The 21,492-nt window shown below is 49.6% G+C and overlaps 7 protein-coding genes across 7 annotated transcripts; 5 read left to right on the plus strand and 2 right to left on the minus strand.

Moving 5' to 3' along the window:
* Positions 1 to 165: 165 nt before the first annotated feature.
* N7481_002134 (putative proline--tRNA ligase AIM10) lies at positions 166 to 2,385 on the minus strand (the record flags this gene model as incomplete). The annotated part of the gene is made up of 4 exons (XM_057261353.1): positions 166 to 1,542; positions 1,645 to 1,719; positions 1,777 to 1,821; positions 2,299 to 2,385. The coding sequence occupies 4 exons, from the start codon at positions 2,383 to 2,385 to the stop codon at positions 166 to 168; spliced, it is 1,584 nt and encodes a 527-aa protein (XP_057126285.1).
* N7481_002135 (RNA-binding ribosome biosynthesis protein MAK21) lies at positions 2,299 to 6,167 on the plus strand (the record flags this gene model as incomplete). Its single annotated transcript, XM_057261354.1, has 4 exons — positions 2,299 to 2,358; positions 2,451 to 3,431; positions 3,497 to 4,593; positions 4,652 to 6,167. 4 exons carry the CDS (start codon positions 2,299 to 2,301, stop codon positions 6,165 to 6,167), a joined length of 3,654 nt encoding a protein of 1,217 aa, XP_057126286.1.
* A 2,481-nt stretch (positions 6,168 to 8,648) lies between these two features.
* On the plus strand, positions 8,649 to 10,387 carry N7481_002136 (putative neutral amino acid permease; the record flags this gene model as incomplete). Its single annotated transcript, XM_057261355.1, has 3 exons — positions 8,649 to 9,040; positions 9,175 to 10,228; positions 10,307 to 10,387. The coding sequence occupies 3 exons, from the start codon at positions 8,649 to 8,651 to the stop codon at positions 10,385 to 10,387; spliced, it is 1,527 nt and encodes a 508-aa protein (XP_057126287.1).
* A 616-nt stretch (positions 10,388 to 11,003) lies between these two features.
* On the minus strand, positions 11,004 to 12,602 carry N7481_002137 (uncharacterized protein; the record flags this gene model as incomplete). Its single annotated transcript, XM_057261356.1, has 1 exon — positions 11,004 to 12,602. The coding sequence occupies one exon, from the start codon at positions 12,600 to 12,602 to the stop codon at positions 11,004 to 11,006; it is 1,599 nt and encodes a 532-aa protein (XP_057126288.1).
* A 2,008-nt stretch (positions 12,603 to 14,610) lies between these two features.
* N7481_002138 (uncharacterized protein) lies at positions 14,611 to 16,611 on the plus strand (the record flags this gene model as incomplete). The annotated part of the gene is made up of 6 exons (XM_057261357.1): positions 14,611 to 14,724; positions 14,794 to 14,968; positions 15,033 to 16,137; positions 16,181 to 16,276; positions 16,338 to 16,398; positions 16,477 to 16,611. Coding segments are annotated over 6 exons (1,686 nt in total), but the record flags the coding sequence as incomplete, so codon positions are not given.
* Positions 16,612 to 17,194: 583 nt separating this feature from the next.
* N7481_002139 (uncharacterized protein) lies at positions 17,195 to 17,524 on the plus strand (the record flags this gene model as incomplete). The annotated part of the gene is made up of 2 exons (XM_057261358.1): positions 17,195 to 17,430; positions 17,497 to 17,524. 2 exons carry the CDS (start codon positions 17,195 to 17,197, stop codon positions 17,522 to 17,524), a joined length of 264 nt encoding a protein of 87 aa, XP_057126290.1.
* A 2,402-nt stretch (positions 17,525 to 19,926) lies between these two features.
* On the plus strand, positions 19,927 to 21,450 carry N7481_002140 (glycine decarboxylase subunit T; the record flags this gene model as incomplete). Its single annotated transcript, XM_057261359.1, has 3 exons — positions 19,927 to 20,312; positions 20,393 to 21,016; positions 21,051 to 21,450. 3 exons carry the CDS (start codon positions 19,927 to 19,929, stop codon positions 21,448 to 21,450), a joined length of 1,410 nt encoding a protein of 469 aa, XP_057126291.1.
* Between the last annotated feature and the right edge of the window lie 42 nt (positions 21,451 to 21,492).

Raw genomic sequence — 21,492 nt, forward strand, 5'->3', positions numbered from 1 at the left:
ACTAATGGCTAACTACCTCAGGCTTGTATAGTTACAAGCAGGCGGGGAGATACTATGCGCCGAGGTAGCAGGAGATGGTTTCATTATTTTACAAGGCTAATATCAACATGCTAGTAATAGTACAAATGGTTACAATATATCCAGGACTACCCATAGATCGCCTGGTTAGAGTTGCGACAAAAGTCCCTCTACAAATGTGGGCAGATTATCCATGGACACATCCTCTTTAACGCCCAGGCGACGACACTGTACTTCCAGTGTTTGATTCTTCTTCCACCCATTGCCCACAACCACGAGCACTGGATATCCAATCAGGTCCGCATCACCCAATTTCCAGCCCATCCCCTTATCCCGATCATCTAGAAGGGTATCCACTGACACAGAAGTGAGGCTGTCGTAGATCTTCTCAGCAACAGAGTCCAGCCCCTTCGTAGGCACGACGGCAACATCGAAGGGTGCGATAGCACGGGGCCAATTCAACCCCTTGGGATCTGCTAGACGGTTCGCAACCGCCGAAATCAAGCGAGAAACGCCAATTCCGTGGCAGCCCATCTGCATCGGAACAATCTGCTCCTTGGAAGACTTGGCGCCTGATTCAGCAGATCCGTCGAGAACAGCTTGGTTCACAGAGACCGAGGCCTGGAGCACCTCACTATACCTCGTACCCAGATGGAAGGTGTGGCCCAGTTCCACCGCAGGGTTGCTCGTCAATTGGCCATCGGCACACTGTGCACAGTTGTCTCCGTCATGTACGCGAACGAGGCTAAGCTGGTTTGACGTACCCGGGAAACGGTCCAGTTTGGAGTACTCGATATCCGCAGCAGTGCAGCCGATTTCTTTCAGGAGATCGCTGAGAGGCGGACGTTGGTACACTCGCACCTGTGAGTCATATAGATCCAACACTCGGGGCCTATGCGAAGATGATCGAGACTGGACATGGGCTGTCCATTTCTCTTTGGGGTTCTCGACGCTCAGATCGAGATCGACACCTGCGGCGGTGGCGATTGCCTTCACAGCATGCGAGTTAACATGTCTTTCAACCGGCTCCGTAGATCCATTTTGCATGGAATACTTGGGGTACCAGCCCCGGAGAAGGGTGTTTCCATCGTGTGAGATGGCCATCCACATGCCATTGGAGATTGTTGCGCCGCCTTCGACCTTCGCCTCCTCAGTCTGGAAGCCCGGAACAGCGGCACTTTCTTCAGTCTCGTTAAATTTGTGTGTTTTGCCATCGGCCAGTTCTTCGTTATAGACGTGATCGCAATGGGAACAGCTAACAACCCGGTCCTCGCCCTTTGCGCTAATGAAGTGGTATTCATGGCTGAGACTTCCACCCATGTTTCCGGAGTCGGCTGCAGCGACGAGATACGGGATTTTCAGTTCATCAAAGAGCTGGGTGTAAGCGTATTTAACGGCCTTGTAGGTCTTCAGGGCCTCGGGCACGTTGTAGTCGAATGTATAGAGATCTTTCATCACGAATTCACGGCCGCGGAGAAGTCCCTGCCTTGGCCTGGCCTCATCTCGATATTTTCGCGCTTTTCCCTGTAATTAGTATGGGAAATTTCGCAACGAGGCGTGGCTCGACTTACTTATTTGGTAAACCCGGAGAGGGAGACTCTTGTAGGATGTGGTGAGACTACCTACGAGAGATGTAATTTCCTCTTCATGAGTGGGGGCAAGGAGAAAGCGAGTATCCTTCCGGTCGTGGAAGCGAAAGACCTGAATATTTGTTTAGCAATGAAGTTCTGGAGAGGACAAGAAGCAGGGAGAACTGACCTCGGCGGAGCCTTCGGTCAATCGACCAGATTGCTCCCAAAGTTCCTGGGAAGAGATTGATGAGAGTGAAACTTTGGAAGCTCCTTGAAAATAGTTAGCAGTGGCCAAGTGAAGTCTCTAGGGACCAACCGCCTACCGAGTGATCGCATGTGTTTGTCGATCAGACGTTCAAGTTTGTCCTGCACCCGCAACCCAAGAGGAAGAAGATGAAAGACGCCAGAATAGGCCTGAGATGATTGTCAATAAATTACCTCGATTCCATAGAAGCAACCTGCTAGCTCTTACCTGTCGAAGAAATCCGCCTCGAACTAGGAGATCATTGGCGTCTTCTAATGATCTGTTAGCATGTCATAAGTTCCCGATGACTCGCAAGTCCCGCACCTTTTGCGCCTTCCATAGGCTTCTTAGATATACCACCTGTGGGGATCCAGAAATTCGACACTCTGTTTCGTCCGTCATACTAGAAACGCCATTAGTTATGTCAGTTCAGCAGATCCGGGGAACTCTGTCGGAAGCGCGTACATGAAGCTGGCATCGCTGAACACGAGGCAGCAACGCCAATCGGCCATTCAACGGGCGACTGTGAGCTGGTCGCAATGCTGAAATCATCTCGACGACTGCAGTCACCGGCGAAAGAAATCACAAAGAGTTGAATTGTCGTCCAAATAGCCCAGCGCATTCGCCAATGGAAATCGTCGCGGTCGCTCCAAAGACAATTGCTTATCGGGTGGCCCGAGCGTCACCCGATAAGCCCGCCGCAAAAGATTTCTCCGTCCATTTTTCTCTCCGACAATTCAAGAGAGAGAGAAAAAAACAACTCTTTCCCCAATCCTTCCCAGACACACACCATGCCTAAAGGGAAAGACAAGCGCTCTTCGGGCGCAAACGAGATTGTCAAAGATACACCCGTCTCGATTTCGGAACCCCAGACTACCCCCGCCGAGCCCCAAATCGAAGAAGGTGCTTTCGCTGGTCTTCGCGAAAAGATCGAGCAACGCTTGAAGAATCAGAGCTCCGCCAAGGGAAAGGGAAAGAAGGATAACAAGGTTCAGCCTTCTACAGAGAACACACCTGTCAAGAAGGAGAAGAACGCCCCTCCCAAGGCCGACAAGAAGCAAGACTCGGCGCATGGAAAGAAGCGGGATCGCAATGGTGATGTGATCGCCCGGGAGGAGAAGGAGAAGCAGAAGGGAGGCAAGAAGAACGAAGAGAAGCCCGATGCATCGAAGAAGGAAAGCAACAACGATGCGCTACGTGCGGAGATCATGGCTATGGGCGGCACCGAGGCGGATCTGGATTTGCTTGCGGATGTTGACTCGGAGTCTGAGGTCGAGGGTGAAACTTCCAAGAGGAAGGCAAAGGGCCGTGAGGCTGATCTGCGGAGAGAGCTATCCAATATGCTAGCGGCTGCCGGTCATGTCGTGCCTGAAGATCTCGCAGATGATGAGGTGTCAGAGGTAGAGGAGGAAGAGGAAGAGGAGGAGTTAGAGGAGGACGAAGAAGAAGCCGACGAAGCCCAAGATGTTGATGATGACAGCGAGAACCCCAATGAGCAAGATGCGGATTCTTTTGAAGAGTCAGATATCGAGAATGCGCCCCCGGCGCCCAAGGAAAAGCAACCCGAATCTCATATCCCCAAGGAATATGCCAAGCTGGTGAGTCTAGTCGGAAATTACAACTGCCTTCCGGCAACTGGTTACTAACTTCAATTGCTCAACAGGCTGTTATGCCTCGCTCCGACTGGTACAATTCTCCTCTCCCTCCCGTCGCCGGTGCCAAAGAAATGAACGCTCTTCCCCGCCACCTGGTTGAACGCATCCACGAGCAAGCCAAGGTCCTACTTCTCGAGGAGAACGAAACATACGCCGAGGCCCAAAAGACCTCCGCCTCTTCCTCTTACAAATTCTACACCAGCATCATGTCCAGTGGTACCCTGAGTGATAAAATTTCCGCTCTCACTCTTGCTGTGCAGGAGTCGCCATTGCATAACACAAAATCCTTGGAGTCTCTTGTTGGACTCGCGGGCAAGCGCAGTCGTGCACAGGCTGTCGAAGTTCTCCGATCTTTGAAGGATATGTTTGCGCAGGGTACTCTCCTGCCTTCAGACCGACGATTGAGATCTTTCGCCAACCAGCCCGGCCTTGTCGCCGCCTTCCAAGGAGCTGGCGGCCGATGGACCGAGCGAGACCCTCTGCCTGGTGGCCTGCAAAAGAGCCACCTTATGCTTTGGGCCTTCGAGGATGGTGTCAAGGAGCAGTTCTATGAGATTCTGAAGGTCCTTGAGGTCTGGTGCAATGACGAGATTGAGTTCTCGCGTGCCCGTGCTGTCAGTTACGTCTATGAGTTGCTCAAGGAGAAGCCCGAGCAGGAGGCCAACTTGTTGCGTCTGCTTGTTAACAAGCTTGGTGACCCCGGAAAGAAGATTGCCTCTCGCGCTTCGTATCTTCTTTTGCAGCTCGAGCAGCAGCATCCTATGATGAAGCCAACTATCATCAAGTCTGTTGAGGAGCTGCTCTTCCGCCCTGGTCAGAGCTCGCACGCCAAATACTATGCCATCATCACTTTGAACCAGACTGTTTTGAGTATGAAGGAGCAACAAGTTGCGTTGCAGCTTCTGGATATTTACTTCTCGCTCTTTGTCACTCTTCTGAAGCCGGCTCCTAAGGGCAAGCCTCAAGGAAAGCACGGAAAAAGCAACCCCAATAACCAGGCTGTTAAGGGAGAGGCTCAAACTGATGAGATGCGAGAGAAGCTGACGTCGGGTGTGTTGACTGGTGTCAACCGTGCCTACCCTTTCACCGACGCCGACTCGGGCCGGTACGTTCAATACTTTCCTTGCCTACACTTTTCTGCTCAATACTAACATCCGATCTAGACTGTCCAAGCACATCGACACTCTTTTCCGCATCACCCACTCTTCCAACTTCAACACGAGCATTCAAGCGCTCATGTTGATCCAGCAATTGACTCAAACTACTCAAGTCGCCAGCGACCGTTTCTACCGGACGCTATACGAGTCTCTTTTGGACCCCCGCGTGGCCACCTCTTCGAAGCAATCGCTCTACCTCAACCTCCTCTTCAAGTCTCTCAAGAACGATCTCAATGTGCGTCGCGTCAAGGCATTCGTCAAGCGTATCGTGCAAGTTCTCGGCATGCACCAGCCATCTTTCATTTGCGGTATCTTCTACCTGATTCGTGAACTGGAAAAGACCTTTATCGGTCTCTCATCACTCCTCGACCAGCCCGAAGACAATGACAGCGATGACGAAGAAGTCTTCCGCGACGTCCTCGACGAGGATGATGAGCAACCCGAGCCCGCCCCCGTGGATGAGACTACCACCAAGAAGCAGAAGGAGAAATACGACCCCCGCAAGCGTGATCCCGAACACAGCAATGCAGAGGAGAGTTGTCTCTGGGAATTGCTCCCTTTCACCACCCACTTCCACCCCTCCGTCTCGCTGAACGCCGACCGTCTCCTCGAGCACGAGCCCATGAGCGGCAAGCCCGACCTCACCATTCACACCCTGTCGCACTTCCTGGACCGATTCATCTACCGCACCCCGAAGTCTGGCGCTGCCTCTCGCGGCGCCTCCATCATGCAGCCTCTGGCTGGTGGTGAGGCTAAGGACCGCCTCGTCGAAGCCGGCAAGACATCCATGCAGGGAGTGCCGCTTAACTCGGTAAACTTCTGGAAGAAGAAGGCTGAAGATATTTCTGCCGAGGACGTCTTCTTCCACGAATATTTCAACCGGGTTAACAAGGACAAGGTCAAGGCGAAGAAGGGCAAGACCGCCGCCACTGACGACGCTGCTGCCTCCGACGACGACGAAGAAGTCGTCGACGAGGATGCCATTTGGAAGGCTCTGGTTGACTCTCGACCGGATCTGGAAGATGAGGCTGACAGCGACGATGATCTGGACATGGATGATCTGGAATCAGCCTACGACGACGACTCCGCGGCGGAGGGTGTTGAAGGCGAGGACGACGACGAAGTCATTTTCAACGACGAGTCGGACGTTCCTTCGGATGAGGAGATGGACGACGAGGAAGCTGGCGACTTCGAGGGTTTCGACTCACCACCCCCTACTACCAAGAAGAGCAAGGCCAAGGATGCCGCCCCCGCTGCCAAGAAGTCCGCCAAGAAGGACGAGGACGAGGACGAGGACGAGTTCGATATGGATGTCTCGGACGACGAAGCGTTCCTGGACAGCGACGAGGATATCCCGTCGGATATGGAGCTTGGTGGAGTGGAACTCGAGACGGCCGAGGCCGAGCCCGAAGAGAGCAACAAGAGCAAGAGGGAGAAGCGTCGCAAGCTCAAGCATCTTCCTACATTTGCGTCCGCGGACGACTATGCGGCGTTGTTGGATGGCGAGGATCTGGGTATGTAAAATGGGAAGGCATATGGGTTTGCAGATGTTTAGTTTTGTGGATGATGATCTTGTATGTAAAAGCCCTTATTTATTCGCGGCGTTGTGGCCGGTTTACATTAGAATCATAGTATTTAGTTGTTTGTCTACTCTGATGTCAGTATTGGTTTAAGTTGAGTAGTACTAGTAGAGTCATTGCGGTGTCTCTGGTATGCTTAGGTGTTTAGGTGATAAATGCCCAGTTGGTTACTCTATCCGAGTCCTTACATAGTACATAGACCTTGGGAAACTCCGAGTCTGGTGATGATACTGCTGTAGTAGTATCTCATGAGGGATATATCGGCTATGCTGCCAGTTTTTGATTCATGCATCCATTGATTCCAAGGTTTATACTAGTATTTGCTTTTTTACCCAACACCACATGCTACAGTCCAGCCGACGCAAGGCTACCTCGCCGGGGCGCAAAAAGGGGCGCAGATTGAGAAGGAAAAAGGCCAACGGCAAAGTGGCCATCCTGCAAATTGCGACCACGCGAGAAAAGAAACGGGTTCCACACCTGGTCCAGTTCCAGCTCGGCAAGCCATTGCATCGGGCATCGGCATTCGGATCGGATCTTTATTGCGTGATGACCGGACAAGTCCGCATCGTGCAGGATCGGATGGCGGCAATGTATGAGTGGATGTACTCCATAGTAGCTCTGGAGTGTAAAGTAAGTTGGGTAAAGGGAGTGGGATGAATATGAGGCCATCACAGTGGATGAGCACGCAAGCGTCCGTGCATGGCGGTACTTTTGAGCGGCTTGGATTGGCTTGGTTTTTCTTGGATTCTTGGGGTTTGTATGCTTGATATGCTTGGATATGCTTGGTGCCTATCACAGGTATCTATCCAGATTCTTTCTGGGTATTCCGTACATGGAATCCTCACGAATACGAGCAGGAGTTCGATTGCATGTGAGATATCTTTTGGCCATGCCCTAATTGCGTTGCATCTGGGCGTGTTTACCATACCATACGTGTATTTTTCGGCAACACCTGCTGAGTGTAGGGATTAGTCAGCTAGCATACCACGAGAAAACAGTAAAGAACAGAATAGTCAACAGTCAACAACAGCCAGCGGCAAATTGGCTTAAGTCAGTTATATAATAGTGATGATGTATTCAATACCCTTAAGTACATACCAATGCCCTATCATACGATCGGGTTCAAACCAGTGTCTCCCTATGGGGCAACAGTACGGAGTACGCATTATCACTTCACCCCTGTGGAGCCACCGCATGCGGATTGCGATTGGCAAGGATCAAATCAGGGCAAGTCAGCTCACCCCGCCCATGTTTTCGGGCGTGGCTGATGCATGGGTTCAACCACCGCGTCAATCCATCATTCGGCCCCTGCCCTGCTTGCGGGGCTAGGGTCCACTCCGGCAGGTCGTAGCACGATATGATATTACGAAGTGGCCAGGTATCCTCGGTCTGCCCGTACAGTACAGCATCTACGTAGGCGGATGCAGAGCAGAGTGAATCTCGAAAATCTCGAAAATCTAGATTTCAAGTGGATAGGAACGTGTCAAGTGCATTAGTGTCGCCCACTGACTTAGAGACCTCCGACATAAGATCCAACGATCCCACGATCCCACGATCCCACCTTACTCCGTACATTTCGTTTGTGCACTGGAGTTTAGCCAGAGTTAAACTCCAGCCATGTCGTGGGGTCTGATCACCCAGGGACGCAAAGTCCAGGTTTCTTGTCCGCCCCATCCGAACGCCATGGACTGTTTCTCGGAATAGCAACGTCATATTGGCGGCGCCCAGATCGACAGGCGTTTTCCATTCGAGCGTAGCAGGTTTGCCCTGTGGAGCGGTTTGGCTGGATTCGGTTAACCACCAACTCGATTAGGTCAAGGAACTGGTGAGAATAAAATGAAAATGCGGGAAAAAAAAATGACGGGGTATGCTGGATACCCGCAAATTACACCTGCTCCATCACTGTTCCTCTTAGTTCCTGCTGCTGTGCGCGGCCAAGCTGGTATACTCAATTACCGTCTCTGCCTCTGCCTCTGCCTTCTGGTTCTTTTTTAATTCTTTTTTTTTTTATTTCCATTTTCCATTTTTTCTCTCTCTCTCTTCTCTCTTGATTCTTTATCACCCCGTACCTAATGGTATTTCTATTTCCATTCCACTCTTCACCTTCTACAACCTTCCTCTCTCCCAACTTTCCTCTCTAAGCGTTGTGATCGGGCGGTGATTCCGTTGCCCTAATTCAACTTCCTTCCGTGAATTGCTTCACGTCCAACTCCCCTGCGACAAATCCACGGAAATCTTTCTACTGAATTAAATTCCATTGCGACAATTCTCCATTCCCTTGCAACCACCCATATCCATACGCAGACTCCTCCCACTGCGACCCTCCACGAGGCCCGGTTTATGTATCCGAAGTCCGATAGTACAGCTTTCTTCGACTCCTCCGAGTACCGCCAAAAGCGGTTCGCCGGCTCTTTAAGACTCAAATGGCTCGGCCTGAAGACTCCACAACAATGGCCCAGCAACTCGATGGCGATCACTCCCCCGATCTAAGTGACAAGGAGAAGGACCAGAAGCTCAAGGACTACGATGTTGAACATGGTCAAGGCCGTCGCCATTCCCACCATCATGTTACTGCGCTGGACTCTTCCTCCTCGACGACCGAGAGTGTCGGTCGTCAGATTGAAATGGAGGCCGAGAATACGATTAAATATCGCACTTGCAGCTGGCAAAAGACCGCCGCTTTACTATTCTCCGAGTACATCTGTCTGGCTATCATGTCCTTCCCTTGGTCATACTCTATCCTCGGTCTTGTCCCTGGCTTGATCTTGACGGTTGTTATTGCGGGTATAGTCCTATATACCTCCCTGATTGTTTGGTAAGAACTTATTCACCCTTTCCCCCAGTCCCCTATGTCTTCGGTCTTTTGCGCTGGGGCCTTTCCCAGCATTGCGGGGTTAATCGCATGCCGATCGCGCTTTGATGCTAATTATTATGGTGCCCGGTCTATAGGAGATTCTGTCTGCGACACCCTGAAATCCGCGATGTCTGTGATATCGGTCAATACTTATTCTGGGACTCGAAGATTGCCTGGTGGGCCACGGCTGTCATGTTCCTCCTAAACAACACTTTCATCCAGGGTCTGCACTGCGTCGTGGGCGCAAACTATCTCAACACCATGTCCGACCATGCAGTTTGCACAGTCGTCTTTTCTTTAATTGTCGCCATCGCCTCGTTCTTCTGCTCTTTGCCCCGAACCTTCGGCACCCTCGCCCATATCGCGACAGTTTCCGCCTTATTTACCTTCATCTCAGTTCTTCTAGCGACAATCTTCGTCGGTATCGAGGGCCACCCCGCCAATTACCCTGCAGCAGGCGAGCCACTTGTTTCCGCCCTTCCTCCAAAGGGCACAACATTCATCCAAGGCATGAACGCCTTCTTGAACATTAGCTATACCTTCATCGGACAAATCACTCTGCCCAGCTTCATCGCCGAGATGAAAGATCCCCGTGACTTTTGGAAGTCCGTAACAGTCGTGACAATTGCCGAGATCATCGTCTTCAGTCTCGTCGGCTCGATAGTCTACGTCTACACCGGCTCTCAAACAGAGTATATGAAAGCGCCGGCCTTTGGTTCCATCTCCAACGAAGTATACAAAAAGATCTCATTCTCCTTCATGATCCCAACAATCATTTTCCTCGGTGTCCTATACGCATCCGTCTCCGCGCGCTTCATCTTCTTCCGCCTGTTCGAGGGAACGCGCCATAAGAGCAACAACACGGTCATCGGATGGGCCGCCTGGGCCGCCATCCTGGCCGCGCTCTGGGTTGCAGCTTGGATTGTCGCGGAGGTCATCCCTTTCTTCTCGGACCTGTTGTCTATCATGAGCTCCCTGTTCGATTCCTTCTTCGGTTTCATATTCTGGGGCGTGGCGTATATTCGCATGCGCAGTGCTGATCATGGTCCGCGTTTCTTCATGGAGCGTGGCATTCGCGGCTGGTGCGGATTCATCTTCAATGTCCTGTTGATTTGCATTGGTCTGTTTTTCCTGGGACCTGGTACCTATGTGAGTTTTGCCCATTCCTCCCGCCCTCGCGGTTCCCTTTTTGGGATTGCTTACTAACCTATCTTCTCTCGCTATTAGGCTTCTGTCATGGCCGTGGTCACCAGTTACCAAACTGGTGCAGTCGGTGGTGTCTTCACCTGCGCCGACAACGGTTCGTAAAAAGAAAAAGAAACGAAAAACGAAAAACAACAATCAACCCTGCGGGGCGGGGTTTTACTCGCAGCATAGTCTGCCATGCATCTGAACACTTTTATCTTCTATCTCGAGATCTCATGTGATGAACTTGAAATCGGGATGGATATTTATGACCTGATGGCCTGAGAGAGAGGCCGGCCATTACTCTGCATTTGATGAAATTCCTCATATTTCTCCCTTTTTATGAGTTATTTGGACTTTTTATATACCAAACTGCCGTGACGACGGTATGGATTGCTTCACATTGGAGGTGGAGACCATTGGAAATCCTGGAAGAGAGAGATGATTTTTGTACTATTTACAGAGATTCGGGATGTTTGGACTTGTCTTGTATTTTTTTTGCTCCCCCAGCATCCCATTGCACATAATTGCGGTCTTGAATTGACTTGGCCGGATGACCACGGGCAAGCTGTTCCTTCCTGGAGTTGATATATTCCCACTCTTACACCTGGGCAGCTCCACGTTGCCCTGTCCATCGATATTCACCCCAACTAATACCCTCAACCATCACCGTATCTTGCCAAAGGCCAGCCACACTTGGGCTTACTATAGACGGCAATCAGTTTCTCCTTGGTTCTTATTACAGCCTGCTGTCTGTCATCGAGTATTTGACATGATAAGTAAGACTCTCTATCCGTTCTATCGCGAGCGACTCGATGTGTGTTCCCTCCCGGCCGCAGAATGCATACTCAATATCCAACCTGGCCGCAGACTGTCCCCTTGGTACATGTGTGAAGGACAATGCCTCGATCCTCTGCCATATGGGGATTTGTTCCATGCACTGGACCGTTTGTCCTTCCCCACCCACACCCTCTTCAATTTCGATTATCTGCTCAACCACCCTGGCAGTAGTGATGCTATCCCAAGACGCCTCCCGTATTAATTGGCGTCGCAAAATACCCAAAACCTCATGGCGGACAATGGGGTGACGGCACTTGGCCCCGATTATGTAGAGAATGGGGATAATTCCGATCTCCGGCGTAAAAGTCGACCTTGATGACCCCGCATACCGTTGATGCGCCGCCGCTACCTCGCTTGCCAATGCAACACATTGCTGGAACTGGGGTAGGAAATTGTCATAGTCCATTTCTCCTCCGGGCCCGTGACTACTGAGGAGGATCCATGCGATAGTATGTTGTAAGCGTAGGAGTGATATGAGACGGTCAGTTTCAAAGACGGACTCAGAGCGGTTGCCTCGCAGGAGCTTTTCGAAGAGACTCGACCACGTTTCCAACTGCCCGAGTACCATGTCCTTGAGTGAAGAAGGTAAAGGCGGCATTGTCGTCGTCGGGGCACTTTGTTGTTCTGTGTTGCGCAGCCACATTACCTGAGAAACGAGAATTTGGAGGTGGTCGGCGGCTTGATCGAGTGACCAAAAGGTACTGTGGAAGAGTGTAAGGTGGGACGTGAATGGCTCTTGGATGTTGGCTGGAGTCCAGTCGACCAGAAACATGCCGGCCTGCATATCGAGACGGCGAATCTGTTTTGTGACCTGGCCGATTATCGCGTGAAATCCTGATGGTTGGGCATCGTGGTAGGTATAGCTGTACATTGTAGAGTTATCAATGCTGCGTGAGAGTTCGACACCTCCACGGAGGTGCTTCACTGCTTGCACATCGTCGCCGACCAGATGATCAAAGCAGGTAAAGAGATAAGAGACCAAGAGAGTGATAGCTGTTATTTCAGCGCCGTCACCACTTTCCGGATTCAGCAGAAGTTGAATAGCGCGGTTATAGTGAAGCAAAGAAGTCTTGTCTAGTAGTTGGTCTTTCAAAAAATACGGTTCATATACCATATCATTAGAATGGCGATTCAAGTACTTTCGGTGAATCATTGCCAGAGCAGTGGCAGCATGCCGCACTGATGGCACCGTTTGGGAGAAAAGCATCAGGGTCTTCCGCCATGATTCGCAAGGACGATATTCATTCAGATGCTTGATCGAAATATCCTCGAAAAAGCACATTGCCTCCGCCTGGGTTGACCCCGTCACTGGTAAGATCATTAAGGATCCGAGATTCTGCGAAATGAGATGATGATATTTCGAGTGCCATCGCTTTGACTCGTACGCACTGATCGTAGTACATGGGTGGTAACTGTCGTATCTATCTCTATCGGCGCTCTCCTTGTGATTATGAGCCGGTTTAATTTCGATCTTCTCGGTCTTGCAGGCGAGGGGCATTGCACCATATCCATCGCAGATGCGACCGGTAGAGAGGCATTTCAAACATGAAGGCTGAGATAGATCGCATTTAACTCGTCTTATCCTGAGAAATGTCAGTTTCGAAGTCTTCGAGCACAATTCATCGCTCTGGTCAAGACATACTTGCAAGTCTTACAGCCTAGTCTTGACTTTGGAGCGAACTTGCGAGGCCTTTTTCTCCAGGCCTGCTTGGCCGTCTTTTTTTCGGCCTTCATCCCATCCATCACGGTGATATGAGCTGGCTGATATTGACAGAGAACGTTTCAGACAGGGATCAATTCAAATACCATCACTACCATTAAGCTACCACCTGTTTGCAACGGCTTCCAAGGGAATTAATGTAGTACTGACGGAATTTCAGGACGATGATCAGTTCGTCGCTCCCAAGGGGTCATTGCCTCATCTTTGCGGTGGAAAGCCGAGTGAGAGAAGATGAAGGGTATGGAGTACAAAAAAGCAAATATTTTAGAGAGACTGCGCTTGGTGGGCAGGTTCCTACAAGCGGTGCACTTCAACAGGAGATTCCAAGGAGGGAGGATTGGAGTAGCCTGGAAGTAAGCAAATGTAGACGTACGAGTAGTCTAGCGCGCTTCATACTAAGTATTGATTGGCTGGTTCGTACACGCATGACCCCAAGAAAGGAAACCGACCTGCATCACCTTACTTTCTAGAGACTGGTGCACAGATAGTGGGCTATTACTGGCCTACTCGTACAAGTGGGGCTAGGACCGCGAGCATGGGAATTCACTATTTTGGATCAGGGTGGGGCTAATCTAAGTAGTCATCTTTGTATGTCTGTGTGCTAAAGATGAAAGTATCCATGCAGACAGGAGAATCAATCTTGATTGGAACGTGGAGGAAAGCCGCGGACCCAGCACTACGCTTACTAGAAGGACAAGGTCCTGCCCCCCACACCGTACATAGTCGTACATAGTCGGTTGGTTATACGGAGCATATGAGAAAGATCCCCAGAACATGAATTCAGAAGCGCCTTTCCATCTCGGCTGAATCTCATTTTTTAAGAATCTTTCCTCTTTTGCACGCCAAACTCTGTATCCACCTCGACGATGGAGAAGAACCACAGATCTTTCATCAGTCCAGATTACATCTTTAAAGTTTTCTAGATTCCAACGATGGTGGGCAAGAGCAAATGCAAGCCGCTGTGACTTCATCGTCTGTGTCAATCCAGGCTTCCGAGTTGGTTTCGTCTTCCGGAGACCTGCTTCTTTCAATATAAGGCATATTGTCGTTGCAGATTTCAAAATATCCTTGGAGCTAAACCCACCGGCCAAATCAGCACAGCTTTTCTTTTTTTCTTTTGTTTTCCGCCAATACCAATTAAGGCGTACCATTGATAGTACTTGCTTCTGAGAAGCCTCTTGCTTTCTAGGTCGGCCAGAACGAGGGGCATCTGCAAGAAAGTGGTCATGTACCACCAATGGGCGATGGGATGGGTCAAAACCGCGTCTAATTGCACGCGCGTATATACTTCGTAGCGTCCGAATAGTTATATTTAGAAATTCGGAAACCTGGGCAAAGGTTTGACCTGTGGCAACGAGGCCAATAGCAATGGCGGCGTTGTGGAATAGTAGTAGGCATATTGGTAGTATTGGTAGATGAAAATAGGGGTGAGATGGCGGGGATGGTTTAAAAAAGCAAATTTCAGTAATAAAATTAGTATTAGTACACTAGTATAACTACACTAGTAATTAAATATGGAGCTGGGTGCGCAGGGACTTTTTGAATGGGCCTCCGTACTTGGTGGTCAAAATATCAATTGGCTCGTTCGTACAGGCGGAGCGGAAAGTGATTATATGCAAGAACAGGTATCGTGAGTTGATAGAAATAATTCAGCTGCCTACTGAAACCGTCACATTTGACACTACTATCTAAGGGAACTCAATCCTTATAAATACTAGTAGTTCCCAGGTATCTCGATATTGTCGGCCTTGCAAGCAACTTGAACTAAACTAAACGATCAATTAGACAACCCCAGGAATTTACCATGAACCTACTTGCAAATACCCTCATACCTCTCATGAGCTTGGGATTGAAAGCTCACAGTTTAAATGATCGGGGCATGGCCTATGGATTCGATAGTGTGAGTATGGGACTCTGCGGTATCACATTGCCCGAGGGTTTCAAGACTTTTTTTTGACGTGGCATCCAGATTGAACCATCAGCCGACCTCACATGGACGCCATGTTTCGACACCTTTAATTGCTCTAGACTGGAAGTTCCCTTGGATTATTCAAACAGAAGCCTTGGCACGACATCCGTTGGCTTTATCAAGTTGACTGGCAAAAATGCCACCGTCGAGTCTCCTAGCATTGTACTCATTCCCGGTAAGATTTCATTCCTATCCATCATGCGACATTTGTGAGCTTCATTTGACCGATATTTTGTTAGGCGGTCCCGGTGGTTCTGGTATCAACCTACTCCTCACATACCAGAATATCATTGGTCAGATGTTTGGAGAACAGTACAACTTCGTCTCCTTTGACCCTCGTGGTGTGAACAACAGTGGTTTGCATCTCGATTGTTTCTCGGGAGACGCAAAGGCAAGGTCCGCTTTCTATCAACTGCATAGAACAGGCGTCACCAATATCTCATCAATATCGCTTGAGGAACAGTACTATTCAAGCTCTATCTATGGCGATTGGTGCAACCATGCCGTCGAGAACAATTCATCCCATTCATATTATGTGACTACGCCAGCAGTTGCCCATGATTTGCTCGCGTTTACTGAGGCTGAGGCTGAAATGGCCGGTAAACCACCATCAACTGCCAAATTGTGGTGCTATGGCGTCAGTTACGGCACTGTTATCGGCAGCACTTTCGCTTCTATGTTCCCAAACCGTGTCGGGAGAATGATACTCGACGGTGTTTTAAATGCAGATCAATATTATAGTAACTATTGGACGGACAATGTTGATCAAATGGACGAGGCCATGGAAACATTCTCAACCTTCTGCCATTCCGCAGGGCCTGAAAAGTGCTCATTTTGGGGACCCGCGCCAGCAAATATCACGGCAAGAATGGATGGCATCATCCGTGACCTTCAGAACCGTCCAGTCCTGCTAAGCAGAGTTGGAGGTTCAAACCTGCCGACAATGGTCACCTATTCAGACCTGAAGAGTCTATTTCTCAATACACTCTACAGTCCACTGGCAAGCTTTCCAAGCATGGCTGACATCTTATACCAGGCTGAGCGCGGGAATGTATCTGCTCTTGCAAGCACGTTTGACCAGTCAAACTCTATAACCGATGCCCGGCTCGCCATTACATGCACAGATTCATATCGAAGAAACAGACTTACTACCATTGAAGAGTTCAAGACTTGGGTGGGGTACACGATTTCCAAGAGCAAGTACATCGGTGATATCTACCCTATGTTGCTTGAAGGTATTTTATGCCGATCATTCCGCCCGCAGTTGCCTGATAGCATGGTATTCCAAGGTAGGCAAGACTCCTTCTATCTTTTCTTTTCGGCATTCTATGAACATCGTCTTTGGTACATGCTGTGACCATCTGCACCGGATACAAAGTCTAATTAGGCTTGACACAGACGAAACAAGTGGACTCAATACGCCTACTTCCTTCCCAATTCTCTTTGCGAGTAATACCATCGACCCTATTACGCCGCTAGTATCGTACGTTTGGCCAAATCACATCGTCATGGGTATACTCCTTGCTAACATTATCTCGTATTAGGGCGCACAAGATGTCATCTCGGTTTGCCGGATCAGTACTTTTAATGCAAGAAGCCGTTGGTGTAAGTTGTATAAATCTTCGATCCTACATTATCTCGCCAAAAATCTCGGCTTACTCGCGGGGTGTTCCCTGACTTCAGCATACGGTCATCAACCAGGGTGGGTCAAACTGTTACTTTGGACATGTTCAGGCATACTTCCAAGGCACAGTTATCTCGTCCAACATCACCTGCCCACGACAGTATATTCCTTTCAAAGATACTTCTCCTTTTTAACAATCGCAAGGGAGAAAACGAATAGTGGTGGTTACCAGACCAACCAAAAAGCAAACAAAAAAAAAAAACAATAGCAGGGATTTGTATGTGGTCACCCACCATACTACTAACCGGCTGGTGTAGGGCCACTGTACAGACCTTCTCAGCTAGGCCTGGAACCAGAGCCAATTTTCAACTGGTTTTGGAGACGTGGCTACGGACAACCCAAGGAAGCTGCTTGAAGCTGTTGTTATTCCTTTTTCATCACCCTAGAATTTGTCGATATCTTTATCCAAATTCGTCACAGCGGGTTTTTTTTAGGAATCAAATTAGTCAAAATGTTTTTATTATTCGCAGAAGTGCCTAGAAAAAGAAAGAGAGAAAAAAACCAATGCCTTATCCTCAATTCCTAAACTTATCACTCCACCTAGGCACTGGCAGATGCTGCTCTCGTTAAGACAACTTACGCCCGCCATCGTCGACGTCGTCTATGTGGCTTCCCATAAAGGAAGGCGCGACCCTGCTCCTGCCCCTGCTTAGTAGACGCGACAGCATATTGTGTCTCATAGACTTCAGACATTTTCTCTTCTTAAACGCTCGCGAAATGTCTACTATAGTCCAAATGACTGTACTTGTCCTCTGTGCCTCTGGCACCACCACTATCAGCACCACCACCACCACCACCACCAAGCCCCTGGGGGATTTTATCGCCCCCGGCGGGTATGTTGGGATCGGCATCGCGGCCGGCCATGCCTTGGGCGCCCTCGCCCTCTTCATCAAAACAAAGATGAAGGAAAGAAAGGAAAAGAAGGACAGAGAGACGGCGGAAGAGGGCATCCCGTAAGTGAACTACAGAATCCCAGATGATAATCTTTTTCTGAACAATACTGACATCTTGTGATATAGTAAGATGAAGGGAAAACTGGATATGTGACAACAAAGTTTTTTTTATATACTTTTTTTTGTATACTTTGCTTGTATCTTAAATTTTTCTTGTATTCTTATTTTGTTCCTTGTATTTTTTTTTCTTCTGTATTTTTTTTATTATATATCGCATTCTTGCTCTGTGTGCTAGCGTGGCTCGCGAGCACTGTCTGGCTTTCTCGGCTTTTCTTCTCGTACTAATCCGTAGATCTCACCGTTCGCCGTAAACGTTTCTTATCTCGAAGGTGAGCTCTGTGGTTACATGAAAGGTGAGTCTTGTAGTCATTTACATTTGCGGCACAATAAGTAGTATATACGGTGCCTAGTAATAAGTTTGACGCGACTCCAGAACCCCCAGTCTTGGAAGATTTACTACAGATGAAGCAACCTAGTAGAAAGGTATTGAGCTAGTGAACTATCTAGTAAGATATTAAGGACTTAGTCAAGGTTGCAACTACTTCATGTCCGATGGATTATATTACTAGCAATTCGTCAAGGGTAATACACAACCTCAAACCTCTTTCTCACTGTTGTAGAATACGGTGAAATATATACCAAAATGTAGAGGTTTGGTTTTGGTATAAAGAGAGATACAAATATATCACGGAAGCAAATACCAATATGCTATTTTCCCCACTTTATGACGCCTCATCAGGACTCTCATAGAGAAACAAAAGCGACTAGCAGGAAGCTGTCGATCCCAAGAGTCTCAGACTGGCCGGCCCTTGAGATGATCCCATACCCCCTGGATAGTGTAGAAAAACATCCGTGCCCTCGATGACTTGTATTTGAAGTTTCCATGGCCGTCTATATTGTTTTTGTGGTTCCAAGTCAGCTCAGGTTGCCTATGCGATGTTGTGCCCAACTTTGAAGAAGCAAAGACGCGATCAAGCTCGGTATCAGAAAGCTTTTTCATGGCATCATAGAGCTCGTTCTGGCCGTGTGATATTCTTTCCTCGAGTGTATTCGTAGCCTCTCTGAATAAGTCTGTCATTTCATCAAGTAGTCGGCCCCATTGACGTACATACTCCAAACCTTTTGGGCATCTCAAGTCGCCTTGAAATGAGCTATCGAAAAACTTTTCGAATCTAGGATCAAGATCCCCCATTTTTCGCGCCCATTCCCGGACGCGTCTTTCATTCTGAATGACAGTGATAAGTATATTATCTTGGCTTTGATAGTGTGATTCGTATTGCGGAGGACTATCGTTAGATAATTTAGACATTGTCGGAGATAATAAAACAGTTCTTAGAAAATCTGGTCTGGTAAAGAGAACAGAGAATCTTTTGTTGGAAGGAATTATTCTAGTCTTATTCTTTGAAAAGAGTAGAGGACCCTTTGAGTTCAGTATAAACTTGCCTATCCACCGCCGAGGACTAATATAGGTACCAAAGCCATGGTACCCACACTACTAAGCCCATTTGGACTCTGGAAGATTTTCTATAAATGCTGAATGACCAGTGCATATGAGCCACAAAGTGTGACGTACATCGAAGGCCCTTTGAAAGTTCATCTTCATTGTCACGTGTCCATCGAAAGTCACTGACACAAATCAGGCCAACCCAGACCATGATCCCCTAGTATAATATCAGAGAACTTGTAGCTTGCACACGGGAATCCCATTAAAACTCATCGCCAAAACCGTTGTAGCCTTACTCGTATTGCGAGTCTCCTATCTTCAGAGATATAGAGATAAATAATTCATATTACAGTAGTGCCAGTGTGCTTCCTCTTTCACGGGATAACCGATCAGCTTGAACGCCTTGGTCAACAGTACTCATGGACGACTGTGAAAATACAGAAAAGATCTGATATTCAACATCAATATTTCTCCATGGTTTACTACTGTCGATTGACCAGGGCAGGTTCTTTTTCCTCGGCCTTGTAGATGTAGGGACTAAACTAGTACTACTAAGTTTTGATGACATGATGAGCACCACAATTCTGATTTACTAGAGACATATAGGGCTTTCTATCTCCTGGAACTTTCATAATCAACAGGCTCTGAATTCTTGGCAACGCTGCTTTGTGGCCTTCGATGCAAATATGGAAACGCAGTTGTGCTACCCAGAGGAAGGTGACCCGGCGTATTTCTGTTCTTGCTGTTGAGCGTCAATGTTTATCCAGCCTTCCTGATGCCAGAATTCTAAATTATTTCGGGGGAGGGGAAGGGGTGAAAACAACATTGTGGCTGCGGAGTTCAATCACCATTTCGGAGAAGTCCTTGACCACCAGGGCGGTATACTCCAATTCCCGAGATTATAGCCAGCTGGGCTCTTCCTATCGGCACGTGATTTTCCCGCTGTGCTTCTCCGACGGAGTGAACTCCAGTGGTTCTCGCGACCTTTTTTCTTCTCCTCCATTCCCTCTTCTCTTGTCAATTCAATTCCTCCAGCTTCAATTGTCCTCGTCATGGCTAGCGTTCGCACATTCCGAAAGGGCGCCGACCTGGTGGCCGCCAGAGCCTCCGCCCTCCACGCCCCCCGCGCCTCTATCGGCTCCCCACTTCTGCGGAGGGAGCTCTCCTCCGCGGTGCGCCCTGCAACCCGCCAGGCTCCCAGCACCAGAGTTGCTACCCCGGCTGCAATTGCACCCGTCAAGGCCCAGGCTGTCCGTTATGCCTCTGGCTCTGCTGGCCCGCTGAGCAAGACTCAGCTGTACGACCTCCATGAGGCCCACGGCGCTAAGATGGTGCCTTTCGCCGGCTTCTCTATGCCGCTGCAGTATGCCGACCTGAGCCATGTGGAAAGCCATATGTGGACTCGTGAGAAGGCCAGTCTGTTCGATGTCAGCCATATGTAAGCTTGCATCTCCGTCATATCCTCTAATCAGTCAATCGCGCAAGCAACAGGCACTAACATGCAATTACCTCTTCTAGGGTTCAGCACAACCTGAGCGGACCCGGCGCTCTCGAATTCCTTATGAAGGTGACCCCATCCTCCCTGGATAAGCTGGCACCCAACACCTCAACTCTGTCTTGCCTCCTGGAGGAAGGCACCGGTGGCATTCTCGATGATACTGTCATCACCCGTCGCAGCGAAGACACCTTCTACTTTGTCACCAACGCCGGCCGTCGTGCCGAGGATCTTGCCTTCCTGCAAGCCGAGATCGAGGCCTTTCGTGCCAAGAACGGCGCCGACAGCCTCAAGTGGGATATCCTTGAGGACCGCGCACTGGTCGCGCTCCAAGGCCCTCTGGCTGTTAACGTGCTGCAGTCTCTCATCAATACTACCGCATCGACTGCCGAAACCGACCTGAACACTCTGTACTTCGGCAATTGCCGCGAGCTGTACATCACTCTCCCCGACGGCAGCGCCTCTCCCCAGCCCCTGCTCATCTCCCGCACTGGCTACACCGGTGAAGATGGCTTCGAGATCTCTATTCCTACCTCCGCTTCCCAAGCCCTGCCCCAGCAGGTAGTCGAGCTCCTCCTCACCGACAAGAACACCGTCCGTCTTGCCGGTCTGGCTGCCCGTGACTCCCTCCGTCTCGAGGCTGGCATGTGTCTCTACGGACACGACATCTCTACCGCCCAGACTCCCCCCCGACGCTGCCCTCGGCTGGGTAGTTGGCCGCGAGCGTCGCGACCCCGCCACTGCCACTTTCCACGGTGCCTCCGTAATCCTGTCCCAGCTTGCGAGCCCCAAGTCTCTCAAGCAGCGCCGTGTTGGTCTGACCGTCGAGAAGGGCTCCCCTGCCCGTGAGGGCGCCAAGGTCGTTGACATCTCTGACCCCGCCAACCCGGTCGAGGTTGGTGTTGTTACCTCCGGTCTGCCCAGCCCTACCCTGGGCGGTACCAACATTGCCATGGCATATGTTAAGAACGGTCTGCACAAGAAGGGCACCGAGCTAGGTGTCCAGGTTCGGAATAAGGTGCGCAAGGCTACTGTCGTCGGTATGCCTTGGATCGAGAGCAAGTTCCACCGTCCCTCTTAGATCCTTGTCCGTTCATTCCATTCATGACGCTATATATGTTCA

The sequence above is a fragment of the Penicillium waksmanii genome (assembly GCF_028829765.1).
Source record: "Penicillium waksmanii strain IBT 27052 chromosome Unknown utg000002l:1.0-3326099.0:1.0-3328782.0, whole genome shotgun sequence".
NCBI classification, from domain to species: Eukaryota; Fungi; Ascomycota; class Eurotiomycetes; order Eurotiales; family Aspergillaceae; genus Penicillium; species Penicillium waksmanii.